This window comes from Dicentrarchus labrax, unplaced genomic scaffold (assembly GCF_905237075.1).
Source record: "Dicentrarchus labrax unplaced genomic scaffold, dlabrax2021, whole genome shotgun sequence".
Classification (NCBI taxonomy): domain Eukaryota; kingdom Metazoa; phylum Chordata; class Actinopteri; family Moronidae; genus Dicentrarchus; species Dicentrarchus labrax.
Window position 1 is genome coordinate 2,723,558 of NW_026136718.1, and position 11,447 is coordinate 2,735,004.

Sequence of the window (11,447 nt, forward strand, 5' to 3'; positions counted from 1 at the left end):
GCAAATTCAGTAAATGCAAGGCAAGAAGTTTGCGTTTATACAATTATGCATACTTAATATATTTTCTGACAAATTGTGTGTTTTTGTTCTTGACACTTGTTTATTCTATTAGATGATTTCTTACACCCCTTAAAATCCAGAGGCATCAACAAGCTTCATACACCACCACAGTGTTTAATAACAGCACACACACACCATTTTATTCTCATTTATCACAAACACTTTATTAGAATGAACATTAAAGAATAGCATTAACTAAAGTTTTTACTGAACTAACAGACAGTTTAGCAACAAAGCACTGAAATAGAAAACAATGGATTCATGTAGTCTGTATAATAAAGGAGAGAAACTGATCAGCTGACAGTTTATTATGAGTTAGCATGAAGTTATTCACTATTCAAGCAATCTTTTCACTTGGAAGAATTCTTACATTGACTGAAGTTATTTTACTTCATTTTATTATTTGTTACTCACTCAATTTTAAAGTAAAAATATATTGCATGTTTTTCTGTCTAATCACTGTGATTTGATTAATTAAGTTAAATGATTTATCTTTTTGCAGCACTGTATATAATAACACAGTAGTAAGTAAGTATAGTAAGTATTTAAAATGTGTAAGTGTCAGTCTCAGGCCATTTTATTTATTTCTACATGGTTTTTAAATGGAAGATTTTCATTTTTCTGAACAGAACTGAACGTAACACTGCTAAGTTTTTAGCATCTTTTCTTTTAAATACATTAAATGTAGCCTCCTAACATCAGTGCTAAACACAACATAAGAAATAATTTAGGAATCAAACTGAATGCTGACCACCACACATCTCAAACCACACAAATTGGGTAAGTTAACTGGCCCTGCTCTGAAGGACATTCATTTGTTCATTTTTCAATTTACCTCTCAGCTCTATTACACTCTGGTCTTGGATCTAATAGACAATGAGGGCAACGAGACCAAGCAGCAAAGGAACCACACTCAGTTTGACAGTTCAGGCTGAATTACAGAAGCTGCTTCCACAACATTTTGATGAACTGTTGGACACTGGAATACCAAAGAAAAAAGAAGCAGCATGGACATCCTGCTGAGAAAAAACCTCACACACGTCCACAGACGCACAGCCAATGAAGATCAAGGTGTCATCATCCTGTCTCACTGTGGATGACAAAGTCACAGTTCTATAAGAACAGAGTTTTTCTTACCATTACAAAAAAATGAAAGTGCCACAAGAAACACCTGAAGGCAGCAGTGACAGATTCTGTGAGTCAGTCTATGGTCAATATGCAGCAGTATGGCTCACCAGCTTTAATGCAGCGGTCCTGGGCTCCCACACACTGTACGTTTACTGTCTCATTACAGCTAGAATTAACACAGCTGACACACTCCAGGCCATTTTTCACCTGTATATCAGGATCTGAAACAGAACAGGAGACATGTATGAAACACAGAAGTTACTGAGAAACCAAGAACTGACTGTTGGAAAGATGGTGGGAGATGTGGGGTTGGTGACAAAATAAAGAGGAGCTGAGTAACAGAGTGGATCAGGTTTTAGTTGGATGCCACCAATTATCTGTAAAATGGTCAATCATGAATATACCGACCTGTTTAAGGAACCTTTGTTGGACTATCATACGTACATTTCGCATACTGAAATGTATTAAAGTGTGTTTTATATTTAATCTGTGTGCATTTTATATTTCATATGTGTTTTTTACATGAGGACTGAATATCTGTACCAACAATTTACCGCCATTTAGGCAACTTGTTTGTGCACAGCAGACTTTATAAATGAGGCCCCTGGGCTTCAGTGTAGGAGAGGTCTCTTTGGAGAGGTAGGAATGCGGCCCACCCTCCCCCAGTGAAGTATTTCTCCCACACCTTTGAAGATTAATTCACACCAGATGAGTTCAGATGTGTACAACAGAAGCTGCATCACATGTTCAATACCATCAACAGGCTGCTGAATATTTGGGGTGTTTAATACAATTTAAAAAGACTTACAAGGTAGATGTTGATTGTTGCAGCCATCTGTGTTGCAGCAATGAAACGATGCAGCCAACCTTTTGTCAGAATCACTGAATGAAAATATCGGATTGTTTCCAGCGCAGAGAAAGGACGGCACACAGGATCTGTCGATGTTCTTTTCAGTTGTTGGAGTTGCATTTCCATACTGACCTAAGCAGAATTTATTTAATGTTAAGAACACACAGACCAATAAAGCAGACATTTCATCTAAAAGAAAAGGACTTTAAAATGTATTTTTACATGTTTTACTTTCATGTGGAAAGGGCTTACTCTGATATGCAATTGTTGCACACATCTCATCAGCAGATCTACACGACTGTAGGACTGATGTGTCTTTGTGCAGACACTGAAGAGCTTCAGCTGCAATGAGGGAAAAATTAAAACAAGTGAATATAAAATGATTGATCAGGACACTCTGCTGTCATCAAATCATCAAATGAAACAGAAGTGTTTAAGTCTCCGGGTGAAAATTGAGGCTCATATTTTATATAAAGTTAAAACAACTTCTGTAAAGTGTGCAGAGTTCTGCATCTTTGAGTCATTTGGTGATTTAAGCATTAAGGAGTAGAGTTACCTGTGCTGGAGAGCATCCAGATGAGAGCGAGAGACAGAATCAGCTTCATCCTGATGAGGAAATGTGCAGATCAGTGGTTGTACTGTGGACCTTATATAGTGAAACAAGAGGAGGACGATAACCCCCCCCAAAAAAAGGGGAAATGCTTTAAGTTGAACCAGATGAGAGATTTGTGGTTGTTTGCTCACTTTGCCAGCTACCTATCAGTTAAATGCAGATAGTTTTTGACTGTTAAAATGTCAATGTATAGTTATTACAGTTAATAAAATGACTTCATTTTCAAACCTTTGTCTGAACTTGATAATAATTTATGGTTCGAGTTGTAAAAGGAGTCGCTCATGGTGATGGTCATGGTGATGAACCAGTTTAATTATTACCCAATGTCACAGTTCCCTTCAGCTCGATGTACGTTGGCCCGGAGGTGTCACGCGGAATACAAAAGTCACAACACGAATACAAAAGTCAAAACGGAAGTGAGCCACAACAGAAGTGAACGGTAACAGATTTTTTTTGTTTGTTTTTTAAAACTTTATTTGTGAAGGGTAACGTACGGAGCCCCTAAAGGGACATGGTGAAAAAATAAATAATAAATCAGCCTTAAGCCCACACTCATTTGTCCTCAAAAAAGGTCGCCTTTTGACACATTACCTTGTTAGTTTAATACTTATTGGCTAAAAATGTGTGTCAAAATAAAGAGTTTCATTGGTTACAGTTTCGTGTAGTGACCTATCAACACATGGCTAATTTAAATATTCAAATGAGCCATGTGTTGATTCCCACAACACCCCTCATTGCTACCACCAGGCTGTCAATCAAACTCTCAGCTACAGAGAAGGTAAGGTGAGCTAATGTCGGTTGTTGGTTGTACAAATATGGACTTTTATTGTTGTATTTTTCAAATTGGTGCAGTAAAAATGTTTGATATTAAGCCTTGTATTGTCTTCCCGTTTACTATGCACCTTTTGTCCTCCCGGGTCAAATTGACCTGGTCTGTTTTGACTGCTTATAAAGCATGAGGTATAAAATGATCACCATTTTTTTGACCTTTTTAGTGAACTTGTTTCCAACACATTAAGATATATTTTACACTTATTTTTGTAATTTATGGTATGATAGACCCAATTTACATAAAATTACAAATCATTTTTGAGTAAAAAAAGCACAAATTGTGAATTTTTTTCACGATGGTTATGAACAGAGGCACATATGTTGATGCATTATCACAGACTGGTATTTGTCAAAGTTTAGTCAGGATATTGTTTTGAAACCATTTCAATTTTTTTAATGGCAGCAAATAGTATAACACCTGTTGTCCTCCCGGGTCAAATTGACCCATCTAGTTCGACTGTTTATAAACCATAAAGTGTAAAATGATCACACCATTCTGTGTTCCATATTTTTAGCCAACTTCATTCCAACTCATTACCACAAGTTTTAAACTTCTTTTTCACCTCTATTTATGGACAACAAACCTAATTTATATGAAATTATACCATGTTTTTGAACAAAATAAGCAGAAATGTTTAGTTATTTTGAATAACCACTGACAGGTATGTGTCAAATATTAGCCAGGATATCACCAGGTCAATATTGACTGATGCAATTGTATTTATAAATCAGTAAGTTCAGTAAACATATATGATTTGCAAAGCAAGGTCCTCTTCATTGTGCTGTCTCAGAGTGAAATGTGAAATGCTCCGAGGATGCTGTACTTATCAGCTCAGTTTTATCTTGTCCCCAATCTGAGAAAGGCATATCAAGGATGTCAGAGTCAGCTGAGTCTAAAGGCAACTGGATGTGGTGTAGTTCCTTGAAGATGTACCACATAAAAGGTGTCAAATGAACGTGTTTACAAATGTGTAGCTTTGCAATCGTGTGTTGTCTGGAGGCCGAATGCACATCAGAGGTTGTATTTACAAATTTACAAATTCTGCTATCCAAAGTGATGCACATCTGAGAGTTGGAAGTTGTTTTGAGTGTGTGTGTGTGTCTGCGTGTGTGTGTGTGTGTTGTGCTGGAAAGCGTAATAGTGTGACCCGTTGCACCACTAAATGTGGCCAGGTCTAATTGACCCGGGAAGACCACAGGTGCTAAAAATTTTAATAAAACACACATAATTCAACAAATATAGTATATATATATATATATATATATATATATATATATATAGTTCTATATAAAGGTGTCAAATGAACATGTTTACAAATGTGTAGCTTTGCAATTGTGTGTTGTCTGGTGGCCGAATGCACATCAGAGTTTGTATATTTTACAAATTTACAAATTCTGCTATCCAAAGTGATGCACATCTGAGAGTTGGAAGTTGCTTTGAATTGTTTGTGTGTGTGTGTGTGTGTGTGTGTGTGTGTGTGTGTGTGTGTGTGTGTGTGTGTGTGTGTGTGTGTGTGTGTGTGTGTGTGTGTGTGTGTGTGTGTGTGTGTGTGTGTGTGTGTGTTGTGTGTGTGTGTGTGTGTGTGTGTGTGTGTGTGTGTGTGTCTCTGTGTGTGTTTGTTGTGCTGGAAAGCGCAAACTGTGACCTATTGCACCACTAAATGTGGCCGGGTCAAATTGACCCGGGAAGACCACAGGTGTTACAAATTTTAATATAATACACATAATTCAACAAATATAGTCACAATTAATTTGACTTGCAAAGAGCATAGCAGGGAACCATCCATGTCATTTTCACAGGAGGGTTAAGTATGTTTTTTATTCATCAGTTCAGCAGTTCAACAGTTCAACAGCACCACAAACTGCAGCCACCAAAAAGATCATACAGTTAAATCAACACTCAACAAACATTATAACCTTCATGAGGAGGATTTATTGCAGAACTGTTGTATTAGACTGCATTCATTTTAGCCTGGTGAACCTAACACTGTAACCTGAACTCAGTGTATTCTTCCTGATTGTGATGCTGCAGTTGTGGTTAAAACTGTTTCAGCACCGTGAGAGATGACAGTGTTGACAGGGGGAACTTATTAACAGAGGCAGCAAGGAATAAAAGAAACATTTTAAACCTGAATTCATTGATTTTTGGATTGATTTACATGGAGGGCTCACCTCAGGAAACTATTTAGACAATTTGAAAGAGATTTCTTTACACTTTCTACTCGTACCCTGTATAATAGCACAATGTTCACTGGATTAACAGTTAATGTTGCTGCCACACTGAACAGCTCCATCTGCTGCAAGTAAAATATATTTCAGTTGAATGATGACGGTGAGCTGAACAATGAGCATCAATGATTTGATCATAAAACCACAGATATAAAGTTTAACTACAATCACAATGAAATACTACCTCACCTTCTCACATACCTGTAATTGTTATCTCTGGAAGCCTAATTCATGCACATCAATTAATAAATCCTATTTCTGAAATTAGTGATTTGTACTCACAGAATTATTCATTCTTTCCCTGAATATCTTTTAGCATTAAACATACTGTTTACATTTTGTTACTTTAAATGAAGGAAAATGAAGTGGAATGAACAGCCATCAACAAGCCTCATACACCACCACAGTGTTTAATAACAGCACACACACACACACACACACAACATTTTATTCTCATTTATCACAAACACTTCATTAGAATGAACATTAAAGAATAGCATTTACTAAAGTTTTTACTGAACTAACAGACAGTTTAGCAACAAAGCACTGAAATAGAAAACAATGGATTCATGTAGTCTGTATAATAAAGGAGAGAAACTGATCAGCTGACAGTTTATTATGAGTTAGCATGAAGTTATTCACTATTCAAGCAGTCTTTTCACTTATTAGAATCCTTTGACTGACTTAAGTTATTTTACTTAATTGTATTATTTCTTACTCACTCAATTATAAAGTAAAAAAGTTTTTGATATTTTTCTGCCTAATTACTGTGATTTTATTAATTAAGTTAAATGATTTATCTTTTTGCAGCACTGTATATAATAACACAGTAGTAAGTAAGTATAGTAAGTATTTAAAATATATGTATATAGTATTTAAGTGTCAGGCTCAGGCCATTTTATTTATTTCTACATGGTTTTTAAATGGAAGATTTGCATTTTTCTTAACAGGACTGTTACGTTCAGTCCTGTTAAGAAAAACTGCTGAGTTTTAAGCAGATTTTCTTTTAAATACATTAAATGTACTCTTGTGGCATCAGAGCTGATATTACCGAAAATAGCATCAAAACAGAACATAAGAAATAATTTAGGAATCAAACTGAGTGCTGACCACCACACATCTCAAACCACACAAATTGGGTAAGTTAACTGGCCCTGCTCTGAAGGATATTCATTTGTTCATCTTTCAGTTTACCTCTCAGCTCTATTACACTCTGGTCTTGGATCTAATAGACAACGAGGGCAACGAGACCAAGCAGCAAAGGAGCCACACTCAGTTTGACAGTCCAGGCTGAATTACAGAAGCTGCTTCCACAACATTTTGATGCAATTGTTACGTTAGGAATACCGGAGAGAGAAGAAGCAGTTTCTTCACATAGGTCCACAGACGCACAGCCGAGGAAGATCAAGGTGTCATCATTAAATGTCACTGTGGATGACAAAGTCACAGTTTTACAAGACCACAATTTTGAAACAATTTTTTTTTAAATGCCACAAGAAACACCTGAAAGCAGCTGTGACAGATTCTGTGAGCCAGTCTATGGTCAATATGCAGCAGTATGTCTTGCCATTTGTTTTAATGCAGCGGTCCTGGGCTCCCACACACTGTATGTTTACTGTCTCATTACAGCTTGGATTAGCACAGCTGACACACTCCAGGCCATTTTTCACCTGTAAATCAGGGTCTGAAACAGAACAGGAGACATGTATGAAACACAGAAGTTACTGAGAAACCAAGAACTGTCTGTTGGAAAGATGGTGGGAGATGTGGGGTTGGTGACAAAATAAGGAGGAGCTGAGTAACAGAGTGGATCAGGTTTTAGTTGGATGCCACCAAATGGTCAATCATGAATATACCGACCTGTTTAAGGAACCTTTGTTGGACTATCATACGTACATTTTGCATACTGAAATGTATTGAAGTGTGTTTTATATTTAATCTGTGTGCATTTTATATTTCATATGTGTTTTTTTCATGAGGACTGAGTGGGGAAATATCTGTACCAACATTTTATCGTCATTTAGGCAACTTTTTTGTGCACAGCAGACTTTATAAATGAGGCCCCAGGGCTTCAGTGTAGGAGAAGTCTCTTTGGAGAGGTAGGAATGCATCCCACCCTCCCCCAGTGAAATATTTCTCCCACACCTTTGAAGATTAATTCACACCAGATGAGTTCAGATGTGTGCAACAGAAGCTGCATCACATGTTCAATACCATCAACAGGCTGCTGAATATTTAGGGTGTTTAATACAATTTAAAAATACTTACAAGGTAGAGGTTGATTGTTGCAGCGATCTGTGTTGCAGCAATGAACCGATGCAGCCAACCTTTCGATAGAATCACTGAATGAAAATATCTGGTCGGTTTTAGCACAGAGAAAGGGCGGTGCACAGGTTCTGATGATGCTCTTTACAATCGTTGCACTTTCAAACTGACCTAAGCAAAATTTATTTAATGTTAAAAACACACAGACCAATAAAGCAGACATTTAATCTAAAATTAAAGGACTTTAAAATGCATTTTTACTTTTTTTACTTACTCTCAAATGCAATTGTTGCACACATCTCATTAGCAGATTCACACGACTTTAGGACTGTCTGACTGTGGAGACACTGAAGAGCTTCAGCTGCAATGAGGGGGGAAACAAAATATATGAATATAAAATTAACTGAACTGGACAAATATAATTATCTGAAATCACTCTGCTGTCAATAAATCATCAAATGAAATTTAAAAGTATTTAAGTCTTAAATTGAGGCTCATATTTTATTTAAGTAAAAACAACTTCTGAAAAATGTGCAGAGTTCTGCATCTATAAGTCATTTGGTGATTTAAACATTAAGGAGTGAGTAGAGTTACCTGTGCTGGAGAGCATCCAGATGAGAATGAGGCACCGAATCAGCTTCATCATGATGAGGAAATGTGCAGACTGCTGGTTGAACTGCAGTAATAGGCCTTAAATATTGTATGTAAACCTGTGATCAAAAAGAGAAAGCTACTTGAAGAGATAGACATGAAGAAGAAAAAAAGAACTTTATACAGTGCTGTGAAAACAGCATATTCTGCAAAGCAAAGCAAGCAGGAAATCTTAATGTCCGTATATATAATATATTTTATATATAGAATCATTTTTTTCAGTCTTTTTTAAAAAAATTGGATAAGATGATTTTAACTTTCATCTGGACCAAGAAAACTGCACAGATCCATGAAACATACCTTTCAGAGCCAGAAAGCATCCGGGCGTTTAGCTCTACACAATTTTTTATACTATTACTGGGTAGCAAATATCAGTAAATTGTCAATCTGGTTTTCCAAATTACAAACAGGTAAAGGCCCTGTCTGGTCTACTATGGAAGTACACTCAAGTTTACCAGTCTCACCCATATCCTTGATCTGCTCACCCTTGTCTCTGAATCTAAATAACCGTCTTAACAATTTGGAATCATCAACTCATCATTAGTCGCACTCATTCCTCATCTATCTGCATCCATGACTGCTTGCTACAGTTCAAAGTTACACGTTATCTCTACCTTACTTAAGCTAAACTTTCGAAAATGTCACCAATCACAAGCGACAATGGGTCATATGTTCAGGTAATGTAATTCTTTTAAAAAATTTCAAGACCTCTATATTTCAAGTATACTCACATATCTGTAACAAAACAATAGATCCCAACTCATACATGGCGGTATTTGGTGCCCCATCAACAGAATATAATATCACTTCATATCAGTCAAATGTTATAGCACTTACCTCACTGTTAGCACGACGACTAATTCTAACTAGATGGAAGTCTACCAGTCCCCCCTCCTCCTTTATACTATACTATAGATTAAAGAAGTCACGATATGCCTCCAAATGGAGAAGTTGAGATACACTCTGTTCCTGTTTTTGGTATTGAATTTATTATTTCTCTTTGATTTTCCTGTATTAACTTCCTTCTCTTTGTCAGGAGGAGTTCTTTAAACAAATAACATCAGAGTTCCTGGGAGCTTATTGTACTGTGGCTCATTTGAAGTTCCTCATACTTTTATTAAATTAACAGGCCGTCAACAAGCCTCATACACCACCACAGTGTTTAATAACAGCACATACAAACCATTTTATTCTCATTTATCACAAACACTTTATTAGAATGAACATAAAGAATAGCATTTACTAAAGTTTTTACTAAACAAGCAGACAGTTTGGCGACAAAGCACTGACATAGACAACAATGGATTCACGTAGTCTGTATAATAAAGGAGATCAACTGATCAGCTGCTTATATTATTGCAGAGACTGTTCTTACCAACAATAATCAACTTACTTATGAGTTAACATGAAGTTATTCACTATTCAAGCAATATTTTCACTAATTAATTCTAAGTTAATTTACTTTCTATTATTTGTTATATTTTGTTACTAAAATTATTTTTTTTCCACCAAATCAGTGCCATTTGCATTTTATAACATAATTAAACTTAATTCCTCTTTCAGCACTGCATCTAATAACACACACGTTTCACACACTATTCAGAATGTGTAATTGTCAATCTCCATTTTATTTAATTTTTTTACATGGTTTCTAAATGGCAGATTTGCTTAGGCAGAGAATGGAGACATCCAAGAGGGATTTGAAAACACTATTACAGGTGTAACATCTCGTCAGCAGATGTACATGACTTTAGGACTGTGTAATTTCTGTCATTGTGCAGACACTGAAGAGCTTCAGCTGCAATGAGGGGAAAAAGAAAAATATATGAATATATATAATAATAGTTATTGAAAAAAAATATTGATCCGGACAAATGTAATTGAAATCACTCTGCTGTCATTAAATCATCAAATGAAACAGAAACAGAAGTATTTAAGTCTTCAGGTGAAAATTGAGGCTCATATTTTAGATAAAGTAAAAACAACTTCTGAAAAGTGTGCAGAGTTCTGCATCTTTGAGTCATTTGGTGATTTAAGCATTAAGGAGTAGAGTTACCTGTGCTGGAGAGCATCCATTTGGTGATTTATCAAACTCTCTCTGCCACTATAAACTACTTCATGTTTCTTTCCTGATTTTGTTCCTCAAATTACTTTGACTCCATTTTCAATTAAACTCTAAGGAGCCTTAAATTGATAATATCTGCATTAAGGAGTGGGTAGAGTTACCTGTGCTGGAGAGTATCCAGATGAGAGTGAGGGACAGAATCAGTTTCTCGATATCTCGATAGAGCGTATCTCGATGTATCTACTGCACAAATGAACCAGTCACAAAATGACAACCCTGACAGGAGAGATTATGTTTTAAAAGTATAACTGTAATTCCAATTTTTTACAAGAGAAAGATCTTCAAGGATGGACTCTTTTCTCCTGGGGTTTGTAGTATCTATGAATGAGTAATATGGTGGGATATATTAGGCAGCAAGGACAAATTGGGATGGCTAGCAGATCTCCAAAACTGCAGCTCTTGTGGGGTGTTCCTGGTCTGCAGAGGTCAGTACCTATCAAAAGCGGTCCAAGGAAGGAAAAGCAGTGAACTTTCTGGAACTATAAATACTTAGCATTTTACTCCACACAATTTCTGTAAAGAGTCTGTGAAGATTCTCAGTTGTCCAGGTCATGGTATGTCTAGAGGTGCTATGTCAACGGCAACCAAACCTGTTTTAGATTCTTTCCAGACGTTTCACTTCTCACCCAAAAGTCTTTTTCTGGAGTGGTGGGGAGTCCCAGAAGGATATACATTCAGCTCCCATTGACGAGGCA

The 11,447-nt window shown here is 36.4% G+C and overlaps 1 protein-coding gene across 7 annotated transcripts; it reads right to left on the minus strand.

The window, feature by feature from the left end:
• Positions 1-158: 158 nt before the first annotated feature.
• Positions 159-10,702, minus strand: LOC127349830 (phospholipase A2 inhibitor and Ly6/PLAUR domain-containing protein). 7 transcript variants are annotated; one of them, XM_051375794.1, is made up of 7 exons: positions 9,465-9,537; positions 8,571-8,686; positions 8,251-8,337; positions 8,039-8,147; positions 1,997-2,055; positions 1,296-1,409; positions 159-1,150 (listed from the first exon to the last, which is right to left on the minus strand). In XM_051375794.1, the coding sequence occupies exons 2-7, from the start codon at positions 8,620-8,622 to the stop codon at positions 987-989; spliced, it is 585 nt and encodes a 194-aa protein (XP_051231754.1). In that variant the 5' UTR covers positions 8,623-8,686; positions 9,465-9,537; the 3' UTR covers positions 159-986. The 7 variants fall into 7 exon arrangements, 5 of the variants coding, with proteins under 5 accessions (XP_051231754.1, XP_051231755.1, XP_051231751.1 ...); XM_051375795.1 differs by lacking the exon at positions 1,997-2,055 and adding an exon at positions 7,382-7,395 and having other exon boundaries at positions 1,296-1,395; positions 7,980-8,147; XM_051375791.1 differs by lacking the exons at positions 8,039-8,147; positions 8,251-8,337 and adding an exon at positions 2,291-2,380 and having other exon boundaries at positions 1,997-2,170.
• Between the last annotated feature and the right edge of the window lie 745 nt (positions 10,703-11,447).

Bases quoted from the DNA above. Each gene is read 5' to 3' on its own strand.
- LOC127349830 (XM_051375791.1), bottom strand. From the start codon at position 8,622: ATGATGAAGCTGATTCGGTGCCTCATTCTCATCTGGATGCTCTCCAGC. The intron at 2,171-2,290 runs GTAAGCCCTTTC...AATTCTGCTTAG, and splicing joins TGCAACAATTGCATATCAGA to GTCAGTATGGAAATGCAACT. The intron at 1,151-1,295 runs GTGAGCCATACT...TGTCATCCACAG, and splicing joins GGACCGCTGCATTAAAGCTG to TGAGACAGGATGATGACACC.